A 24,112-nucleotide genomic window follows, 5' to 3' on the forward strand; every position below is an offset into this window, starting at 1 on the left:
CAGAGGAAAACAGCTCAATGCATGGTGGTGAGTCACACTGAAGTGATTTCTGTATAGAGCCATTCCCAGAAGCTTTTTGTTGCAGGATAGAAAAAAGCTTGGATAGATTTTCTTCTTATTATTGATGTTTCTGGTTTGGAATTATCGAATAATTTTTATTCTGTTCATTGATCCAAATCAGTCGCTTTTCACTTGATCTAAGAAGATAGGTTTTACTGATATGATGATATGATTTACACACATTATTTTTTGTGTTTTTCACTTTTACTCACCATGAATAAAAAGGTGCTTACTGTAAAGAAACTGCAGTGCTCCCAGTATTGACTGCAGTATTGAGTGCAAGAAATAATTACTTGCCTCTTGATCTTGATTCAAAACCTAAAGTGAATAGTTTATAATCATTAAACTTGTATTGCTCCTCTCTAATGTGGACATCTGTTATTTTTCATTGACTCAGGCACAGTATATATGTGTGTGTGTGTGTGTGTCTTCCAGAGTATGTGATGAACAACAGTGATTTAACCATTAAGCTGAGCTATACTGCCTCCTCAGCAGCTTGCTGAGGTATTTCCAGTTGATCCCATTTCGTATGCAAACAAAGAAGAGTACCCTACAATACCACTGTAGAAATGAACACAGAGTAGGACTATTAAAAAACACACAGAGAGCAAAAGATCATAACCATCATTGACATATCACACTTAACTATCTTATTATTTATTTGAATTTATTCATATCTGTAGTTTTATGCAGGAGCTTTACATAATTGCTATGAACCAAAAGCCCTGCTTTCAGACTGCTCTCTCAGTTTCAGAGCATTTATTCCACTCTTGGCTATGTGTGATGTCAGTGAGAGGCAATGCCTTATATGGTTACCTAAAATAAACACTTGTTACAAGGTAAGGCTGCGAATCATGCAATATGGAGATGAGCACAATGTCCCCTTCAAAATTAATCCCAATTGAGTTTCCAACTTGGAAAAAGAGGTAACTTTAGATCCTGGAGGTGTGATTTCATTCAAGCACAGAAAGACTGTAAAATAAAGCAAACCCTGCAAATCATTCATTTACAGTAATAAAGAGAACTCCTTCCTTAGTCTAAGAAATTTACAAGATTTTGCAACTTGCTCAACTGATGGGTTAAAAGACCTCCACATAACCTAAAATGGTTGTAAAATTGAGATATAACCAATATAACCCTGGTGGGTGATTATAATTTGCACAATAACAATAGCTCATCACAAGTGTGGAAGCGATAAAAAAAAAATGTTACAGAGCATTACTTATCCAAGAAACCTGATTTCCGAACATCAAAAGTGCTTCCTGCAATTTGAGGCTTTTCCCGTCAGCTCTCAGTCATCCTGTCTCCCCACACACAGGCAGTCCACTTTTTATTGTTGGACCTTCTCCAACCACAGACTCTAGTGTAAGGAAGTGGACCACAGAGATGGTATCTCGCCGCATTTCTATGGTCAGCACATAAAAGCACGGAGAGTGTGTGAAAATGAACATTTGATATTTACCCAGTGACTTTCCTGTCTGGAGCTGCTGACAGGCCCTGTGCCAACACACACACACACACACACACACACACACACACATACACACTATTACCCATCGTAAGTTACTCCGGCCTGTGTACACTGAGCTGCATTGAATAAAACATGGACAATTATTCTCAGAGAACAACCAGTGAAACTAACTTTTACAGATCAATAGTTTCAAATTTCAGTTCCATTCATTCTACACACTCCTCTCTACATGTTTATTTGTTTTATGTCCTGCATGTATGCATGTGTACATAATGTGGGTGTGATGTGACTCATGAAACATTCACCTGTTTCTCTCCTACATAATGCAGTAATTGTGTGTGCATTGTGTGTGTCACTCTTGACAGCTGTTGGCTCTCTCTCATGTCCTGGATAAACACTTTATGACACATGTTGTGTCCTTTTATTGTTTATGACATCATCCAAAAGTAGCTGTGCTGCTTAGAATGTGGAGAAATAATGAACTGGTGAATGAATGAATGCGGTGTGTTTTTTTACCACACATACGAGGGAGCATTAAAGCTACTGGGGGGACAAAAAGCAATTTGGTTCAGGCTTTTTTTTTTCATAACTCTGAGAAAAGTTGTAGCTCGCCGTGGTCGTAGCTTACCGAGAAAAAATAATTCTACAGCACAATTCTGAATTTAATGTCAGAATTCTGAGAAAAAAGACCAAATTCTCAAAAAATCCTTGAGCATAATCTCCCCTTTAAAAACATGAACCCTCTCAATTGATCGATCGATAGATAACCATTTCCATAAAAGGGTGAACATAGTCTGCATCAATACTTAGGTAGGCGGTACGTGTCAAAGTAAAGGACCCAAGGTTCCCTTGCAGATCATTGCCCAAGGCATCACACTGCCTCTGCTGACTAGCCTTCTTCCCATAGTGGATCCTGGCACCAGGTGTTCCCCAGGTAAATTATGTTACGATGAACGTTATTCATCAGACCAGGTCACCTTCCATTGATCCGTGGTCCAGTTTTGATACTGACAAGCCCATTGTTGATGCTTTTAGTGGTACACACGAGTCAGCATGGGCACCCTGATCAATGTACATATATATGTGTGTGTGTGTGTGAAGCGCAGCCAGTATTTTGTATTTAATGGGTAATGGATCTCTTTTTTTTGCTTTTTAATTTTGTTTTCTTTCTAGATCCTTACAACCTTGACTAAATTAACAGGAAGAACAACTCCAGTGTGTTGCGTGTTCCCTAGTGTCCATGTACTGAGCTGAAGTCATACAGTAATTTAAAAGGAGTTTTTCTCTGAATAATGATGAGGAAAAATGCAGAAAAGGACATATTTTGCAGAAAAGATTGCTCAACAACTGGGTGTTTCACTTGACTTGCGCTAACGTCACACAATCTTCAGCAACACATTTCTTTTCCTAAATTTAAGAACAGAAATGGGGAACAGAAACATTGTTAGAAATAATAAAGATATGGTATGTTCTTTCAGTTTGAAAATGCCCTTGTCCAGTTTTTTCTGAATTTTGTTAAACTTTTTTTTGGTTTTGTGTTTTTTTAATCTAAGGAAAAGGTCAAAAAACCTGATGCATGATGGGGAGTCACACCAAAATCATTTCGGTATAGAGCCATTTCTTTGTCGCAGGACAGAAAATATATTCAGACTTTTATTTCATATATTTGAGGTTGATTCAATATATTCCAGGTTTATTCAATATATTCGGGCTTTTATTGTAATATATAATTTCCCAAACCTTATCCTATGGTCTGTTTTCCAGAATTCTGTGAGTGTGCTAGAGAAGCTAAGATGATTTCAGAACTGTAAAAACAAATAAGCAAACAAACAAAACAAAACCCCACCACAACTTCTTTATTCCTGACAATGTTCTGTTCTCTGTTTCAGTTCTTATGCTACCCCTTTTTTTTAGTTGCCCCAATCCTCCTGCACACATACATGCCTCAGCAGTATCATTCTTTTCCCAAATATGAGAACAGAAAAAGAGAACAGAAATAGAGAACAGAAACGCTCTCACAAAGAAACAAGAGCTTTTCTGCGCAAATTCTTGTCCTGCAACACGTGTGATGATGACAAAATTGGTCAATATAGTTTTTATTTCAGCAAATCATACATAGACTGTAAAAAAATGCATCTGTATCATAACCTTTAAACACTATCAGAGCTGTGATGACAGTGTGTGATTGGTTGAGAGTGTCTACAGTGTCTGAGGTCATCAAAATAATTTGCACGTTGTTACACTCATGAAACGGCACACTTTAAGACCGAAATGCTTTCCAGGTTCATAAAGTGAATTGAAATTCCATGTTAGAGCGAACGAGGAGAGCAAAAAACAAAAGTTAGAGATGGAGAAAAAAAAACAGTTACATGGCACTTTTAATGTGTTAACATGGAATTTCAACAGATATTTGATCCAAAATGAAGCCAAATGGCAGATTAATCAATGAAAATTAACATAGGAGCTTAGGTGATCCCGGGTCTGCATAGACAGTCACGTGACTTATCGACAATACACATCTGGGATCAGATTCAGTTTTCAACCCTGACACACAATAAGTAGTTTAGAGCAGATGAGATACAAATTAAGCTTTTGAAACAAAGTAAAAGCAAACACTGTAAGATGAACATTGTCTTCTCATATAAAGCTGTCTAAACCAAAGCTTCCTCTAGCCAGTGTATAATATATAAAACATTTTCAAATCCAGCAGAATCTAAGTGTTTTTACGCCTTAACTGCTAAGCATCTCTGTGCTTATCTACATTCTAGCTATCCTATGTAACAAATCAGAAAATCTGAAGTATGGCCTAAGTAACACCATCATAAGAGAGACCCAAAACACATGCCAGACCAAAGTCCAAGTAGTATACAGGCTTAACAGTGAAGCCGCTCTTATGCAGTGTAACGGTGCGTTTAAGTCAGTCCAGAAAGCATGCTTCCCCGACTTCGACCACCACTACAAGGCACACCTTTCCCCTTTAACCTTCGCCCAACATATCATGTCATCAGACCTGCATGGATCTATGTTGTTACTGCTGTGCAGGAGACTTGTTCTGTTACTCAGTGTGCTAACACGTTAAGTCAGAGACTCGTATCTGAAAATGCAAAAACATCAACTGCACGCTATCTTTTAAACAATTTTTCAGCGGTTTTCTTTGTGCTCATCAACCCATTAAAGGTCAATAAACATGTTTTAATCACATGGATTTGTGGCTGAGCCACTTTACAATTTTTTTTGAGTTCCTCAAAGGTTTGGCCTCGGGTTCAATAAAAACAACATCACGCAGTATTGGACATGCTAAGACAAATCTGTTTCATCTTCTGTACTCATCCTAAAGTGGATCAGAAACCAGATAACAGTAATACCCCACCAACACCACCACCGGCCATATAGTAATTTGTCTTTCCTTGTTGCTGAGCATTTGATTTGTGTCTCATTGAAAACAGCTAGCACGTCGCTTCTGATTGTTATCCAACTGGCATTTTTTGTTGGTTTTATTTTTTGCCTTAATTCTCCTAATGAAGCATGTCTAACTCTTATCTTGTTTTTCCACACAGTTACAGTCACAGTTACAAATCAAGATCAAAAGAAACCTAAAGAGTGCAATATTCTCTTATCTACATCATCAACATCCCACCTATACAACAGGAACATTTGATAAGGATTAAAGAGGTGGGTGCGGGGGAGAAGATGGAGGAATGAAGAAGGGGGGGAAATCTCTTTAACATTGTGCCTTTGGCATCAACACACTCGGGCATCGGAGTGGTGCACAAAGACAGGACACAGACTGGAGGACACGGACTGTCCAATGAAGGGAAAGGTCTTTGCACATGTGACCAAATCCAACGCAGTGGATTGGTTATCGATTAGTCCTTATAATATTCTCTGGTTGGCTGACACACAAGTGAACAAGTGCCATGAACCACTCATATTTTATACTTAAACAGGAACAGAAATCATAAACTTTTTTTCCAGGAATACTGATTTTTTTTTTCTAACTTATGAACAAACAATACACAGAGAGTAGTCCATAGGCTGTTATTACGATTAAGTATCTGCCCGGGGAGTCACCTAGAAACGTGCAGTTTGACCAAACAAACAGTTTTCTCTTTTTTTTTTTCTTTTTTCTTGTTTTTTTTAATTTATGACAGGTATTCGTCGTCGTCATCATCATCCTCATCTTCAATGTCCTCATCATCCATACCGGTCTGGTCATTGAGGACAAACGAGTCTTCATCGTCATCAGTGAACAGCGAGTCTCCACTGCCAAGGTCTCCGGAAGATTCCAAAATCACACCTGGAAACAGGAAGAAAACCCAGTTTTGCATCTAATAAAGTCTGATACTTTTATAGGAAAAATGTAATCTATACAGTCATGAAAATGAAAGCTTTCCTAGGACTCTACGCACCCCTGAGAAAAACAAAGTACAGCCAGTGATTCAGCAGCTTGTAGAACTACCTGTAGCAACAGTAACTTAAAGTAAATGCTTTCTGTATGACTTTGTCTCTCACATCTTTGTGGAAGAATTTTATACCACTATTCTTTGCAATGCTACATCAGTTCTTAGGCATTTTTTGAGTGAACATCTGCCTATGTTTACTTCCAAGAAACTACGCCTCTTTAAGATCCTCTTTTTATACCCAATTGTGTGACTGACATGTTCACAATTAATCTGATTAGCTGCAGACAGAGCTGCCCTGTGCTCGAGTTGTCTGGCTTCAAAAAGCTATGACTGTGAGAGCAAAAACACTCATTAACCAATGTGTGACCTCACTATGGCTACTTCTGACTGTTATTTACAGTCACATAGTGAATGTATTCCACTGACTCTGATAGAAATTTGGTTCAGTGGACTATCTTTGCCTGCACAATAATGATAATGGACCTGTGTGATGCAGCCACAACTTTGGAGTCAAAGCCAAAGATATCACCATGACTGCCCAAAACAGATTTCATTTGGCCTTATACTTAAAGCAATAGTGTGGAGATAAGCTTAGGTGAGAAAAATCGAGCTTCAGGACAAACAGCATGAGGATTTTGTTGCCTTTGAAAGAGCTGCACTCACTAGGTTTCCCCTCTTTTCAGTTGCTGTGCTAAGCTAAACTACCTAGCTGGTGGATGTAGCTAAATACTATGGCAGTGGCAACGATCTTCTTATCAGCCTCCAGCAAATTGATGAACAGAAACAGATGACAGGCTTCATGAGCTTACATTGATATCTGTGATTTATTTCTTCTCCCTTATTTTTTCCCATCATGCTGTGTGTCTCTCATTTTCTTAAACACACACACTTGACACGCTTGGATGTCTTGCCTACCGCAGTCTGCAGGACCATGAGTGCGTGAGCCAGCCACCTCGTTGCCATAGCGATCCACACACCAGCACTGGCCGCTGCTGCTGTGACACTGGTGGGTCCGATAGTAACCTTCCTCATCACAAGATGGCAAATACTGACCTACAGGAGCGAGCCAAAACACACGCCATGAGTTCAGGCCGCACAGCGTTTGTGCGCGTATTTGTGATTCTGCGTGCGTCTCACCGAGTAACTTCTTGCCTGCTTGCTTTTTGTTGATAATGGACAGCTCTGCTTTGCATGGGGAATCTGAAAGAGACCGACAAGGGACACACTGTTGACAGACTGCAGAAGTCTGCTTTTCTGGGAATGCATCTGTATGCGTAAATCTTCCTTCCTTTGTCTGCTTTTGTGCTTTCATATCGATGCTTGTTTGTGTACCTCCTGTGACTCGTGGGTAAATAGTCTCCCTTTATTACCCCAAAACAAGTTTTCATCCCTGGTTTCATACAAATGTGTTTTTCATGCATTTTTTTGTATGACACTGTTTTGCATTTTACTGTGCTGTACAGACTACAATAATATTCAGTGCTGAGAAAAAAAGGCTGCTGCAACTGAATACAAGGTCTCTCTTATTATTATATCTGTAGAAGTTTGAGACTGAAAACTTAGATCTTGTTTTCAAACCTTTGCACAATTTCAGTTGATTATGGCTTGCTAAAGTGACAGAAGAGACTGAATAGCAAAGTAAAACTGCTCCATTAAAGCGATAAAGATGCAGCAGGACAGACATCACAAATCAGTCCATCAGGCAGGTTCATAAGCAAATGGCTAGGTTAAATAATATAAACCACTTTATTTAGGTGGTAAAATTTAAAATGCATTTCAGAGGTTGCTAATAATTTGTCTAATAATAATTTGTAAAGAAAAAGTGAGCATGAAAACCAAAGTTAAATTGAATCTTTACCATGTTTGCAATAGTGGACAGCTGAGGTCATCATTTTACTAATTTAATGTAAATGTCTTTTCCAAATAAAGCTCGGCAAACTAATATAACTGGGTCCTTGTGTTACTTCCACTAAGCTCTCAGCACATTATTCAGTGCAAACAGTGTTACCGTAAAAAAACAGGTGTGTCCTTACCTGTGTACCTCTGGAAGCCTGTGCACCACTCAGAGCTGGTTATAAATTTGTCTGCGTTTATATCACAAGATTTGAAGAAAGCATCTGAGCAGGGCTCATTCCTGTCCAGATAGAGGCTCCTGATCTCTGATTGGTCCAGCTGTAGGTCAAAGTTAGTGTCCAGCCGGGAGAACATCCAACCCAGAGGGTCCTTACAAATAGGTGATGTCCCAACTTCAAACTCTGTGGGTGGGGGGAGATCAAAGAGAGTGGGTGGCTATATTAAGAGTTTTTGTTTATGACTGAGTGTGTCACTAAAGCCACCCTACTCACTGTTCTTCTCTGGCTTCTGGATCTTGACCCTCTTGTGGTTGCCGTTCTCATGCAGCACTCTGAACCAGTCTCTCAGGCGGCTCACCACCTCCTTCAGCTCCGACTCGCTGCACCCTGCAGAATAGTGACACTAAAGATTAATGACAGGAAAGTGACACTTTAATGTCCTCCTGCCTCCTCACGGACACCAGGAGTTAAGAGTCAGCTATGGCACAGAAACTTTAAGCAATTTGCTATCGCAACGACCCTTCACCAGGGCAGGAGTTTTATAATAAAGATGGGGCTGAACACCGTGGCAAACCCCACCCAGGCTTGCAGCGTGTGCATTCAAGTGTGCAAAACTGTGTACCTTTCTTCTCTGCGGAGCTCTGTTCAAGCTGAGAGGGACAAGGACACATGCCAGGGCACTTCACAGTAATCTTCTTTCCCGTGATGCATGCCTGGTAGTCTAACTTACACTGATTGAGAGCGACAGAGACAGAAGGGACGAGGCAGAAGAGGAAGCAGAATCAGGATGCATGTCTCATCAGGGGGAAATGAAAAAAGTGTGACTTATGGGTGAGAGGTGATTAGATTATGTGTTTGTGTGTGCAGGCACCTTGGTGGAGTAGGTGTGGCCATCACTTCCACATACGGGCGAGGGGTGAACCACGGGGCACGGTGTGCACTTTGACCCTGGACTCTGGTACAGATTGGCATCTTTAAAGCTGGAGAGAAGATTGAAAAGACTTGTTGTTTTTCACAACCACTGAATATCTGAGTGTTGAAACATGTCAAATGAAGTCCCATTTGACAATGATGCCTTCATCACAATGCCTCGTCGGGCCCGCCCTCCCAGTTTCCTTTAAATCTAAATCTTTTCTAAGCATTTTGGATCTGTGCTGGATTGTCTTGTTCCTACGTTCAAAAAAATGAGACGAGGATTTAGGATTTGTGTGTGATTATTTTCTGATTTGCTTGCACACTGTAGTGGGAATTGTGTTGTTGCTAAGAATGGGAAATGGGGTCAGTATGGTGTTACTGTCCTCTGTCCAGTCTGCAGTGTCCTAGACAGAAAAACACACACACGTACAAAGCCCATTCATATCACTTGGCAGGACTTTGGGTCCATTGTAAGAAAGCGCCAGTGCCGCGGGTAATTGGACCAAACTGTAATGTCACACAACAGTCGCAAGAGAGACTGGAAAACCAGTAAACCAGCTGGAAGAGAAGGAGAACAGCAGCCCCTCTGGTGCTGCTACTTATTATGCCCCATACATTTAAAAAAAAAAAAAGCAAAACACAAAACTCTGATTTTATTTTTTTCCAAAATTCTCTCTCATTCATGTTCCACTTCATCACGGAAACATCTGAAAAGAAAAATAAGGGGCAGCTGGACACACAGGCTTGTTAAAATATCAAGCGTGTGTGTGTGTGTGCACTCTTACCTAACTCGCCTCTGGCTGACACAAGTGGCAGTCTTATAATCCTCAGCCACACACACCTTGTGGCGACTGCATTTGATTTTCAGACAAGGGTCTTTGGCTGGATCAAGGCCTAAAAATACAGAAGAGACATACACAAACATGCTTTTTAACATGTGTATGCAACATTTATAGCCTCTCTATTTACAGTTTCCAATAATTCGTAATACTACGAGCAATGGTTAGCTTTTCCTTTTTGTTGTTTCAAAATCTAGATCAATGGTTCATAGTTAAACGATGTGCTTCTTTTCACTTTCACATCTCAGTGACGTGAAAAGTTGTTTAAAGCTGAAGTGCATTTGTGTGTGTTTATTTGAGTCGGTATTTATTCACAGAGTACACTGGCCACGTGTCTCCCACACTAAACTCAGCCATAATGCCGTTAAGTATCCTTGCAGCTAAAAACAGATGGAAATGGTTTTAGAAGCTACTTCTGATCTTACATCAGCATCCGTTGAGTGTCATTTATATGTGTGCTCTTGTGGAGATCCTCAAACTGATTTACTGTCAGATCACACAGGCAGATAGGCATATGGCACTAAAGGTGGGGGCTGATTTTGGATCTGAATCTGATGCAGATGGTATGATCCCTGCCAGTAAAGACAAGCTAGCTGCTTCTGACCCTGTGTCAGCTTTCAGTGAGTCACCTATGAGCAAAACCTAAGGCCCTTAGCTGTTCCCAGAACAGTCTGTGAATGACCTTTGCTCTAAAGAACCTTACTGTAATCCCTGAGCAGCTTTGGAAGATTATCCTGCCTCCACCCACCAACACACTATCTAATGCTATTGTTTGCCTGACATGTCTGTGTGTGTGGATGCGTTTGAGGATACAGCGATAAGTGAGAGTTCATGTCCTGACGTGCCTCGATGTGTGTAAGAGCTTAGCACTGTCAGTAATACAATGGGACATTAGAAGATAAAAGAACAGGAAATCATCCTGTTTTTTTCAGCTGGGTGCTGTAGTTAAAATAATTGGGGATGGCTTACAAGTAAAACCTTCAAAATCTCGTTTTATAAGAAAGAGCCACCATGATGATATTTATACACCGGATATGAGCATGGCTTGTGTCAACCTGCTCAACAAGCTGGTGGATGCCAAACAGAGTGACAACTTCTATAAGAACAGGAAACTGTTAAAAGTGTATTCATCTTTTTTTTTCCTGCTTTGACCAGTTACACTACGTCTGCAGATTGATGCATACACCAAGGGTCCGACTTACTAATGCTCTTTACAAAGAAGGTGCAGTGACATGACGTGGGAACTCTTTGCGACTGTCTGTGTTGCATATGTGTTTCTAGAAGTTCTTTTCTCAAGGTGCAAAAATATAGGAAGATATTTTAAATCAAGTACAAAACCTGATTTACTAACTTTTGTGACACACAATTTACTGCTAATTGCATCAACATTTAATGTGGAATGTTTTTATTCGTATGTTATTTTTTGCACTTCATATGCCTGTGTTTAGGAAACAGCACAACTTTTGTATTTGAGATTGCACTCACGTGTTATTTTGACCACATTTAGGAAATCTGCAGACTGATGAAGATGCTAAATGTTCATCAAATGAGTCTCTGCAAGCTTAACCTGCCTGACATTACCTCCTATAATTCCTAATCACAAAGAACACATGGGCCAAGTTGTAAATATATAACTATGACTATTCCGTCCTCTTATTTTGATTATTTTAGGACTAACACAGCCACTTCAGGTCTGACTCTTTCTCATTCACACCCACCTTGATCAAAGGGCTTGGATGGAGTCCATGTTCCAGGCTCCTGAAACATATCATGAAAATACTGCTCAGATCACATATTAAGCAAATACACTACACATGGTCACCGTACACAGACTACAGATTAAAGAGTCATACAAACCTCAACTTCCTTTATGAGAAAGCATTACGGAAACAGAGAGGCAGGAATTAATTCTGATTAGGTTTAGCACTTGGAGACACACACACACACACAAGCATACAGTGTCATCCGGTATCATTGAGCATGCTTTGATTTTGTCAAGATAATGTTGATGTTATGAAAGTATCTCTCCGTGGATAAAAGATGTCCTTGTCTCACTGTGTGTCAGTGCATGTGCTGTTTATCATACTTCTTCATATCACTGAAAAGAGAAATTTGTTTCATGCAACACATGCTTATACACGACAGTGCAATAGTGGTGCAGCTGGTGAAGCTTTGCACCATTTAAGGTGTGTAAAATTGCTGTTACTAACTGGATATGATAGAAATAAGAAGGATAATTAGCAGATAAGCTAAATTGTGGTATCATAAGAGCACCTCTATAAAAATTTGCAAACTAAGAGATCTTTTTTATGGTCTCTGCATAAGAAGAAGCCTTACAGAGATAAAAATATATAACCCAAAAATATAAGTTATTTGTGATTCATTTTTATATTTAACATCCTACAAAATGCTCTGCTCTATTAAAATCTTCCGCGGTGTAGTTGAATGATTCGGTTCATTGCCTGTGAAAATGTTCCCACAGTCTAAAAAAGGAATCCGCAGAGGTGAGCAATTTGCCAGCTTTTAATAGAAGGCCAAGATGGAGACACACCCAGCGGGCACTGGCTTATGATGCAAATGTAAAAGGAGCTTAAGAACTTGTGAGCTCTGTGTTGTTTTGCTAAGGTCAAAGATCTCACTGTCTGGTCTCTCCCTCTGTCTCTGGGCATCCATTCAAACCCAACACCGCACCGCAATCTCTCGGATTCTGTCACAATGGTAACCCGTTATTGTCGTCTCACCTGCCTGCTTTCTGTTGTGTTTATCATCCACGTTCAGTCACACTCACACACATTACTGGAGATTACATCCGTTACAAGGAATAAACGCAAAATCCAAAAGATTAATGTTTTTTCTCATATGTGTGTACTAGCACTGAACCTTTTAGTCATACATGATGTTTGCATACAGTAATCAGAAAACACAACTAATTTATAAAACTGTCATATTTAGAGTTTTCAGTGCAATCACTACAAACTACAAACTTTCCAGAAAGAAAAAAAGCAACAAATGAAACTAAATTTACTGTTAGCAGTTAGAGCTAATTTCCAAGTTTTAATGACAAAATACAATTATGACAAGGGATTTGTGTTTTAAACATAATGGCAATGCAGCTGAAAACACAAAGAGACAATTTCAAATCCAATTATTCACCCAAGTCCTTTTTTTGAATGACTCTAAAGTCTAAAAAGCAACCACTGAACTCCATGCCACAGATCAGAAAGATATTTTAAAGATCTTATAAGAACGACTCATTTCAGCACAACTACAATGCACAAAGACCAAAAACTCTCCTTGTGAATTTAGTGATAAATTGTAGTTGGAAATTCATAAATCACGCACTGATGGTTCAGTTCTGTGGCGTTCCTTTTACTTAGGCTCTTCTTCTTCTCTAAATATGGGATGAGGAATGATTAGGAAGTCGTTCATGTTCTATTTATGACTGGAGTCATTTAAAGCAGAACCACAACACAAGAATGACAAAACCACCTGTGAATACATCAGAAACTGTCCCAGGACCTATGAGAGCGCCTCATACATCAATGGGCTCAACTTGACTTCCAAAGTAGGAAAAACCTCTGCCCCCCCCCCCCAAAAAAACCCCATAATGTCAAATTTTTAACTTGGAAAACAGAAGTTGCTTCTGGAAAAAACCCTGACCTTCTGCTGTTGTGGCCACAGCTGGACAAACAGAAAAAAACATCCCACAGATTTCAAAAGCTGAAGTCTAAAAGCACAAAGTGAAAAACCCCCACAGTACTGATGGAGATGCCTTCCTTAATGATGACCTTCCTCTGCGTACTCAAATACAAAACAGTGAAGCCGTGCTTGCTTTGTGCAGTACTCTTCAGCATGTGACTGTGATTGGAGGCCACTTTGCTGAAATGGGCTTGCTAAGTGTCTCTCTAGAAGAAGTTACAGCATGATGTTTGCAGTATTAGACATTATGAATGTGATCTAGCTCGTGCATCAGTCTGCTGCACATTAATACATGAATGAAAACGAAAATAACAAGCCACTTGTCTTTACTTCTATTACTCATAATTTCACTTAGAATACATAAATAAGTTTAGGTATGAGTGTATGGCTTCAAAGAAACATTTTTTTTTTGGTGGCCTCTGATTTCTATGGACACAGTTTCCTCTCGTTCTCCCTCGTACAGAGCAGATTAATTGTGCTGCTGTGATGTATTTTGGCCATACATCACTTTGTACATGGAGAAATGCGATGTGCTGCAGTGGTTTGAACGGGAGAGAGATGAATTGTGAAAAAGCAGTGACAGCGGAAGGCCAGAGTAACTACAGTTAAGAAGCAGTTATTGCTTGAGCCACAGTGAGAAACTACACAACAGCAAAGACAAATGTGCTCCACCAAACACACGTTAAAAACTTAAATGAAGATGAAAGGAAGTTTAAAAAGAAGAAGAAGAAGAAGAAGAAGAAGAAGAAGAAGAAGAAGAAGAAGAAGAAGAAGAAGACAGCCAAGTTGAGCTTTACAGCTCTGGCATGGCAGGACGTTTGGGAATATGAGTGTACTTTTACAAATATGAAGTACTGCAATGTGCTATTCCAAATTATCTACTTTGGATGTGCTTGTTTAAGATTTTTAGCAATCATAGCACACAGTACTGCAGACGTCTTGTATTTGGACCAATGAAAGAACTGCTCAGAGCGACAGAGTTGCTGACCTGCAATATATGACTAAATGTTGTATCTTGACTTAAACCAATTATACAAAATGTATGAAGGCAAAGCAAATGCTTCTATTTTACTTTTTTTTGTAGTCTATAAGTGACAGTGATGTAGAATGATTTACACTGTTGAACTGAAGCTGTTTACCCCAACATCCCCATTATGAAAAAAACACGTGTCTCGCTTCCTTGCCTGCTGTGTGGAGGAATAGGGTCAACTCTTGCTCTTTCTTAGCTCTAATTAATTTTTTCCATCTTGTCCTTTAATGTTAATCCTTCTGACCTTCACTACAGACTCTTTGGTACTCTTCACATTGTGTCTCTCTAGCTTCAAATGATAAAAAAAACGCTGTGGTAAAGGTGAGCATCTGCTTCTCTTGCTTAGAGTTACACACACAATCTGAGGTCTTCCTTAGCAGTAGGAAAACACACAGAGCAGAGATGAAGCCATATAGTGAGGTATTTGTTTCTGTTCAGGATGTGCCCCTTCCAGCAGTGCAAACTGTGGAGACTGAATAATGAGAACATTGCATTATAGGGCCAGGCCCTCTGGACCAGTCAAGACAACAAAAGTGCTTGCGGTCTGATTCCTTAATGGAATCAACAGACGCACGCACACAAGCATGGACTCACACACACATGAGCACACGTCCATGCACAGACAGCTCTGCAAACAAACATACTTATCACCACAGCCCTGACTGCAGTGCCAGAATCTGTCAGCACTACAAAACATCAAATAACTGGAAGAATGCACTTCGGTGCACATGCAACCCGCCACCCACTTTCCTAAAAAACACAGAAAACCTAAAATTCAACAATAGACCTAAAGGTCTCCTGAGTGTGCTCGAAAATAGCAACTTTTCAATTTATCTCTCCATTTGTTTCCACCTCTACTCTTCGCTCTCCCTCATGGTTCTAACAGCCTTTTTTTCCTCATGTGCACCAAATCATGCAAACACAACAGTGTGTGGCTAATACCCTAATTTGCTGCTGTGGGTATCGATTTGATGCGGTTTTATCCGGATGCCTGTAGAAACATTTCCTAGTGACTATCTTGCTTCCGACAACCGTTTTTCTCACCTTTACTTCACATTTTCACAGATCTGATTTTGGTGCTTCTAATTGCATCCTAATGACCTCCTTTCCTGTCCTTGTTACCTTCCTTCTGATGTCCAACAGGAGAAATATCTACATTTTTTTCGCTGTGCCAGCTCTGCTCGTCTTGCTCAAGCTTGTCGCATGCATGCACTCGCAAACACATACAAATCTACACTGAGGTGCTTTGAAGCGGAAAACGCCTGAAGCTCTGTACCTTTCCTACATCATTCACACTCCACAACACAAACAGTGTAGGACTCTCTCACACACAGACACACACACATATACAGAGAAAACACAGACACAGGAGCGACTACAAAAAGGTATAATCTGCTCTTATGAGAGTGGCCTACACAGGATGTTATTTTCCTCCTATAATATACCACACAATAAATTGGCGTGAATGTCATCACGCATCACTCATCGTGCTTTTCCTCCAATTGTTAACAGTCTCTTCGCTCTGTGCCAGTGCTGCAAGCAGGCCAAGGTCCAGCAAGAGAAGCAGAATGTCTAAAAACTGAGATGGCACCAGTGCTGAATAAGACAGCCCCAGGCCTCCACAGCCACCCTAACAGGACTTAACAGTTAACCAGTGGCCAAGATCCCATATAGTGCACTTAGCATGAAACCCACCTATGGCTCTTGCTGAAAGATGTAAAAAAAAAAAAAAAAAACAGGCCTGACATATAAAATGAAAATCACAGGAAAAAAGTTGTGCACAGAATCCCAGTGCACTGGTGGAAGAACTGTGTATGTTTCACTATTTTTTAAAACCCCTTTTTAGCTTTTAATTTGCTTTAAACTGTTTTCAACTTTGTTCCATTTGTTTTTATTGCTATTAACGAGTCTTCAGCCACCTGTTATCACTTTTCATTTTTATGGAAATTGATGCAGAGATTTACTGAAATAGGTATACTTGCAAGTGAAAAGGAAAAATAATTTGTACAATTCTAACATGCTTGAAAATCATTGTGTGGTATGACCAGCTTTATTTTTCAAGATGATCCCACACAGATGGATCAACTGCAGGGCCAGATGTATCTCTCATAACTTTTAGATACTGTTCATCTGCTGTAGATTCTTTTTAAGGCTTCCCACTTCTTCATTTGTCTTCCACAGTTTCCTCAAATTTATTTAAGTACACACTGCACACCTGTTGTGACACACCAAGTTGTCAGCTAGTGTCTCTTTGGAATTCACCTTGTTGGTGCAAAAATGCAATTTTATATCTGTCAAATTAAGTTATCTTTGGCATTTTTCATAAATTCAACTAAAGAAACAGGAGCAAATTATCTGTTTCTACGACAGGCTGCTAGTAACAAAGTGCTTAAACATACTTTATACATTATACTGTGTATGCTACCATTGTATATAGTGTATTATCTTACTTTTTTTCATTGATTGTACTTATTGTATTTTTGTATTTCCTTCTGATATCTGTACCTGAGCTGAGGCAAAAATGTCCCCGTTGTGGGATCAATAAAGTCTTATCTTATCTTATCTTATCTTACAATTGAAACTTGGTTCTTTGCTAAGTCATCTGCTTTGTAGATACAACTGGCTCAAACCTCGAGTTAGGTGCTTTTTTGTGCTTGATTGACTCATAGGTTAGTGTTAACAAACAAACTAACAAATAAAATATAAACATTTTACAGTTACAGGGACTAGGTTGAAAATGAGTGAAGAAGCAGCCAATGTCCAATGAAAAACTTTGAAAGACCAGAAAGACTGAAGAACTATTAGTCAAGACCATTAAAAAAAACAAAAACAAGAAAGCCTGGATCCTTGGTAGCACAATGTAAAGAAACGAGGGGTGGTTTTTGCATAACTGCAGATGCACACGAGGATTTGTAACACTCACAACATTTAAAGTTAGAGGAAATGTTTAAGATAACCTAGCCTGCTATTTGGTCATTTGACACAGTCTTATGGGAATATTTTTTCATTTGTGGTCCTTTGTGAATCTTTGACAGCTATAACAGTTAAAAGACAACTTCATGCATTGCAATCACATGACTTTAATTAAATAGTGTTTAAATCCCTGCAGGGGAAACCCCAACTTTAAAAAAAGCTGATGTAACCACTTCCTGTATAGAAATGTTATGTAGGCCATGTCTCAAAAACAAAGTTCATATGTATTCACAAGTTGTGCTCGATGTCTTGTGACAGTCGGTTGCAGCTTTCCTGTGCTGCTTGCTGGCCCCTTGAGCTCTAACCTCTGTACAGCGAGTGCACACAGTATGTGACAGCAGCGTGACACTGTTGAAGTGATTGTGTTCCTTAATGCACGACTGTATCAGTCAAATTGCCATCACCTCTAACTATAGTGCATCATCATTAGCACAGAAACAGAATCGGAAATTAGACTCCAGAAGCATTGCACAGCTGTTAATGATCTACAAACACAGCAAGCCTAACAACAGATGTGTTTCATCTAGTTCCAGAGTGAAGGTGCATTGAATAACATTTTATTTCTTTTTTAAAAACTTAGATTTTAATGGACCCATATTTGGATTGTTGGATTTCAACCACAGTGTTGAAATGCATACAAAATATCGGAAAGAAAGATGAATAGATTGAACATAGCTGCTTTATAAAATGTACAGATACATTACTGCGTGCAACAGTGCAAAAAAGAAAAAACAAACAAACAACAAAACCACACAGACAGACAATTTGGGACACAACCTTAAAATGGGAAATGAAAGGCACACATGGATATACAGAGCATTCAGTACTTTTGCACTGCACCTCTCTAATGCCTGCTGAGCCTCAAGGTTAAATCACACAGATGTGAATGCACACAAAGCTTTCAGCTCACCGACAATCATTCTACATGCTTTCATGTTTCCTTTCCACTCTCATTACTCTGCCGCTTCTTCTCACCTGTCTATCTGTCCATCTATCTATCAATTCTTATGCATTAACACAGTAACAAAGCTCTGCTAACTTTCTTTCTACCGCCTTCTTGTAGCTCAGGACGTCAGATCATCCTAAATAGCACACGGTGCGCAGTTAATCACATTTCCTCTCTTCTTGGTTCTGACACTCTATTTGGATAATCCAAATCCTGTTCAATAGTTGGACCTGAATGTATCACATGGTTCCACCTGAGCTGATGGGATCACACACTTAAGTGTGACTGGCAGAGAAAGTGAGACAAATAAGTACAAGTTACATAGAAAGCCGTGTATAAAAAACAGCACTTTCTCTTAGCTTTAAAAAATTAATTAATTAATTAATTTCACTTGCGCTTTTGTTGCTCTGCCTCTCTGTCGGATATCAAACACGTCAAGGACCTTCAGGTAACAATTCCCAGTGCATTTGTTCAGCAGTGTGGTAAAACCACTCAGAGCTGGAGTATATTTTTTCTATCATGTTAAATCTGTTTGTTTTTCAGTCACTGAGGTACAGTACATAAAGACTGTTATGTGCAGACATGCTTCTTTTCATATATCCCATCTTGTGTGTGAGAACAAGTTCAAGCCTGCACAAATCAGCCCTGGTGTGGAGCCATTTAATCTGTGCCTAGAGGGAAGACATGGTTTTTTTTTTTAGCAAATACACACCACCTAAACTCTATTGGACACTTTCCAGTTTTTTTATCTGTATAATACAGATGTTATGCCTTTAATTACAAGCTAAAAAAAATCTTTAAATATTGCTCAAGGTAAAAAAAAAAAAAAGTATTTCCATAATTTCCATTCCTGTAAAGAATGACAGTTGTTTATGGGACATATGCATGTCGTCTGGCAGCAGGACCACATGGTCAGAGGCTACTGGTATGTGCCATGACAATCAGTGGCGGCATTAACTTCCCTAAGTGGCCCTAAATACCCACGTCAGGATAATCGTGGCTGACAGCACCTTCTTGAAGTCAGCTAGTTAAGAAGCTGTTAAAAGAGGAGACCAAAAGGCGCACAACACACTGCGTTATATTCCTTTAATATTCCCACAGGGACCCACTGTGTGTGGGTTTAAAGTGGACTCGCTCTACATTGTTCATCTAGGCCTCGCTGCTGCTGCTGACTCTCTCCTCATACCTGCTTATTATAATTAGGCCCCCTTTTGGGGGGACTCTGTGGTGCCTCACAGACTGCTCTGCGCCTTTGTGATTCGCACAGGCCTCGGCTATCTCTGCTAAGCAGGGACTGCTATCGCGGAAACACACTCACAGGCAAGGATCACCCCAGCATCGCTATTAGTGTATTTACTGTCTCAGCGGAGCGGCTGATGAACGTGTGACAAACGGAACAACGGGCCCCGTGACGCGGCGCTTGGACACAACGACAAAACGAGGAGCGCGTGATCACAAACCAATGAGGGTGGCTAGAGGGAGAGAAAAGAGGGGGGCTGGAGCGGGGCGTAAATGAGATAATGTGGAGTTGGGGTGGTGGGGGCGATAATAATATAAGCCTGAAATGTTACTTACATCTCTGAATTTATCCCATTTCCCCGTGAGCCACTTATCATCCAGAAAATTGCCGCTCTCGGAGCGAGCGGAGACGTGTCCAAAGGCGACGGCGCACACACACAGCAAGGCGACGCTCAGCATCTGCGGACACACAACAGCATACACAGATAGAGAGAGGACACTGGATCCGGCTGTAGGACACCGCAATCGCGCTGAAACAGAAGCAGTTCAATCTGCGTCGCATCTGCGACGAACGCTGAGCGTCAGCTCGATAAATATCAACACGGAGCTTTCTGGTGTTTTTTTTCCTACCTTGTCGCATCAGCTGCTCTCCAGACTGTATGTGCTCGCTGCCGTTCCTGTCACTAGTAATAGCAGCCTCTCCTCCCTCACCGTCTCTCCGCACCGGCTGTCTGTGCGCAGCAGAAAACGGGAACGCGCTCGAATGCGTGCACGAGCTCTGTGTCTTTTTCTCTTTTTTTGTATCCGCGCGTAGGAGACGCTCCTGATTGTTGGATGTGGTGCTGCTATCAGCTAAAGTGATTTCCAGTGATTACCGCTTACGAAAACTGTAGCGCTGGTCTTCAGTATGTGCAGTTTTGTGCAAGAATCTATTGTAATTCGCACTCCAACAAGAAATTACTGTCAGTATCTATGATGTACATTTTCTTGTATACTTTTTCAATTAAATACACAAAAGGAGGTAAAAACAAACACATTAAAAAAAAAAAAATCTCTTGGGAAGAGCAGTTCATGTGCAGTTCTGATTTGGACTGTTCCAGCAGTCAAATAAGGCCTACCACAAACTTGGCTTTGCATGTTTTTAAAGGGTTATGATGGCTTTTAAAAATATAGATTATAATACCTCATATTCAGTTGTTCCCACAAAGAGTTTTAAAAATGAAATCCCAAACATATCTTAAAAAAACCCCGAATTTAATAAAGTAAAACTGTATTTTTCAGAAAATGACATGTATGAGCGTAAACTCTATCTGGTGCTGTATATTAATGGGATTAATATTAGGCTAATAGCACGAGATAAAATGAGAATTTAACAACAATCTTTTTTTTTTTTTTAAAAAGTAATATATGTGAAATTTTAGTAAAATTGTGACTGTTTTTTTGGTTGTAAAAATAAATACATTTTCTTTTTAAAAAAAATATGCAAAAATCATGTTTATTAGGCACAATTTTTTCATGTTATTTTACATTAGACAAGTTAATTCACAGACTAATTTTGGTAATTATATTGATATTCCATGTATTTAAAATAATGGAAACATTCTGTAAATTTTTTTAAATTAAAATCCTGTTAAAATACAGATTTCATTTACAATGTGCGTTAAGTAGTCAAATCATAAAGGGAGGAAGGTTGCAGAGACATTTTATATTTTGTAAAAATGATAATAAAAGTAATTATTAGAATTAAAAATATGATCAAAAATGAATTCAAAGAAAAAGAGAAAAGTGTTGTTGTTTTTTTGTGTGTGAGAGAGTTTCACTCCAAGGTCAGCTGAAAGGTCAGAAATTCCCCCAAATGAACCACTCTGCATAATCTGTGGGTATGGGTGGAGCCACTCTCTGTTAGGTCAGCCCTATTTTGAACATGCAAAGTCCAAGATCTTCCTCACAGTGGCTCTCTGTGTGGGGCAGTACTTTTGGTTTTCAAAGAACATCTCAGGAACCACATTGTGGCTTTATTGTTATGGTTTACAGCTATATGATGGCTCATACCTTGCCTCCATAGTGTAGCGGTTAACACATTAGCTTGACAAGAGAAAGGTTGCTGGTTCACTTCCAGGGATTGTGTGAGGAGGGGCATCCTGCTGTGGTGAACCTTTGTGACACGGGAGCAGCTGAAAGTAGCCTGATGGGTGGCACATTTAAAGGGACAAAAGGAACCAGCAACAAACTATACAGTTGTTGAGTTAACTATCCTCTTCAGGATGGCTCTTTGAGAAATGCTCCATGTGACTGAAATGACTGAAGCAATATTGTTTCTAATATATACATTATTTAACTGACAGTTATTCCAGTGTTACCTTTGGCTTATCGCCAGTCCATCATAACGGCAACACAGAGAGACGGGCAACCAAACACTCATATATCTACAAAAGTAGCCAATTTAGAAAACCCAATCAACCTATTTATCTAAAACACAGGACACACACACACACCCAAACGTCACGCTGAGAGGCTTCAGCTGACCAGCAGCTTCAAACTCTTCTCCAACACCATGCCCTCCCACATTCTGGAAGATGAAACACAGTTTTTCTAAAGTCCTCGTCTGCTGTTTTAAAGATGATGCCAGAAAGTTTAATTAAGACTATCATGTCATTTTCTTCCTCCATATACCGTCCAGTGACACAGTGAGGATCTCTTTATCCAGATATTACCTTTAATTTGTCAACCCGACGCAAAAGATGATGATTTAAAAAGAAAAAGAGCAAAAGCCTTGTAACCACACGGTTATGGATGACCAAGTTAAAGCCTATTATTACCAGTCTGAGAGGAGAGAGTCCTGGTGTTCAGGTGGGTCATGGCATTATAATGCACAGTTGCTGTAGAAACCAACCTTGACCTCAGCTTCACATCTACAGGAGAGTGTGTGTGGGCATGTGAAAAGGATGACAGAGTACCGACATCTGAAAGTCAAATTAGAACTATGAGGCATGCATGACTGCATCGGAAAAACACACAAGAGTGCACAACTTGGAAGATAAATGGTCAACCGCATAAGTACAACTAGATGTAGACAACCCAAAGAAAATGTTTGAAGCGCACTCTGTGTTTGTTCCAACAGGAAGTTTGCAACATGTAAACAGGAAGCCGATAGTAGAAAAAACCATGGTGGTTGTAGGAGCAGGAAATGTTGGTCTATTCTGAACTGTTGATCAACAAAAAGTGATTTAATCTTGGTTATGACATTTTATTTTATTTGTATTTTTCATGGCTTGCCATTCCTTTGTGCTTTATGAAATTTGTGCAATAGGAAGCTGCAAAAGAGGGGTGTGTGTGTGTGTGTGTGTGTGTGTGTGTGTGTGTGTGTGTGTGTGTGTGTTTCAAAGGCCAGGAGGTTCATACATTATTCAGTCTCAGACATTAAAGATGTAGATGTGGTCAGAGACATATGCAGGAGAGACACAGGGAACACTCGCACACAGACAAGCATAGCAATGCACGCAAATATGTTGCTGCTTAATCGAAACTCTGCAAACATTTTTCACTGCTCTGCAGTTTGATTCCTCTTTTTATCCACAGAGTAAAATTAATAAAGATCTCACATTGTTGCCTCACTGCCTGCGCAGTCTTTGCGCAGGCAGTGAGAGAAACACGCGAGAGGAGAGATGGAGAAAAGGATGGGCTGGAAAATAGGACAAAAACAACATAATGTGTGAGTGTGCGGGGCTCTGTGTGCATTTGGATGGGAGGGGCATGAAATGTGTCTCAAGGAGCAGAGATTTCACAGCTCAGTGACTCTGTCACTGTGCACCTGCTCGCTGAGACGGTGGGAGGGAGAAAATGAGAAGGAAAAAAAGTGGCGAGGTGAGGAGGTTTGAGGTAAAAGAGAGTTGAATTTTATTGAGAGAGCCAGGCTAAGCACATCATGGAGTTTAGTGTATACGGTATTATTATTATTTTTTTTTTAAAAAGTGCACAGAGGCATGCTGTGAAGTATTACTGTGAATTACTATGGCCTCGACTCTCTTGAATATTGTGGAAAACCTTCCCAAATTTACCTGGAGGGATTTTCCCACTTTCAGCCACCAGAGGGTTGAACCATGAAGCCGAGCTCTGAGGTAGAATCCCAAGTCATCCTCAAAGCACTGACAGCGCTCTAAATGCTCCACTTTTTTCTGGTATTTTGCAAGCTTCCTACTGTCACACTGTGTTGTATATAAAAAGCAATTGCAACCATTTCTAATAAAATAATGCTCACATTTAATTTATTAGTAACAATACCAGTAGATCATTAGTTCTCTTAACTGGTCAAAGTCATGGAAAACATCCCCAAACTAGAAATGCACAGAGGTTAATCTGTGTATGCAGTTGCACACATAAGATAGCATCTTTTGCGTGCTACACCAATGCAACTTTATATACTCTATTTTTATATGTGTCACACAATACTTTTAGTAAAGCTGTA

At 39.8% G+C, this 24,112-nt stretch overlaps 1 protein-coding gene across 2 annotated transcripts; it reads right to left on the reverse strand.

Annotated features, from left to right (window-relative positions):
* Window positions 1-3,611: 3,611 nt before the first annotated feature.
* Window positions 3,612-20,425, reverse strand: spock3 (SPARC (osteonectin), cwcv and kazal like domains proteoglycan 3). Of its 2 annotated transcripts, XM_085161662.1 has the most exons (12): window positions 20,278-20,425; window positions 19,984-20,106; window positions 11,618-11,626; window positions 11,479-11,518; window positions 9,707-9,815; window positions 8,878-8,986; window positions 8,629-8,737; window positions 8,280-8,393; window positions 7,968-8,189; window positions 7,072-7,134; window positions 6,850-6,987; window positions 3,612-5,828 (listed from the first exon to the last, which is right to left on the reverse strand). In XM_085161662.1, exons 2-12 carry the CDS (start codon window positions 20,104-20,106, stop codon window positions 5,674-5,676), a joined length of 1,191 nt encoding a protein of 396 aa, XP_085017788.1. In that variant the 5' UTR covers window positions 20,278-20,425; the 3' UTR covers window positions 3,612-5,673. The 2 variants fall into 2 exon arrangements, with proteins under 2 accessions (XP_085017788.1, XP_085017789.1); XM_085161663.1 differs by lacking the exon at window positions 11,618-11,626.
* Between the last annotated feature and the right edge of the window lie 3,687 nt (window positions 20,426-24,112).

The sequence above is a fragment of the Neolamprologus multifasciatus genome, chromosome 6 (assembly GCF_963576455.1).
Source record: "Neolamprologus multifasciatus chromosome 6, fNeoMul1.2, whole genome shotgun sequence".
NCBI lineage: Eukaryota > Metazoa > Chordata > Actinopteri > Cichliformes > Cichlidae > Neolamprologus > Neolamprologus multifasciatus.

Excerpts from the sequence above, each read along its gene's own strand:
- spock3 (XM_085161662.1), bottom strand. The coding sequence starts at position 20,106 with ATGCTGAGCGTCGCCTTGCTGTGTGTGTGCGCCGTCGCCTTTGGACAC. Across the intron at positions 6,988-7,071 it reads AGCAGGCAAGAAGTTACTCG|GTCAGTATTTGCCATCTTGT; the intron begins GTGAGACGCACG and ends TCGCTCCTGTAG. Across the intron at positions 5,829-6,849 it reads TCATGGTCCTGCAGACTGCG|GTGTGATTTTGGAATCTTCC; the intron begins GTAGGCAAGACA and ends TCCTGTTTCCAG.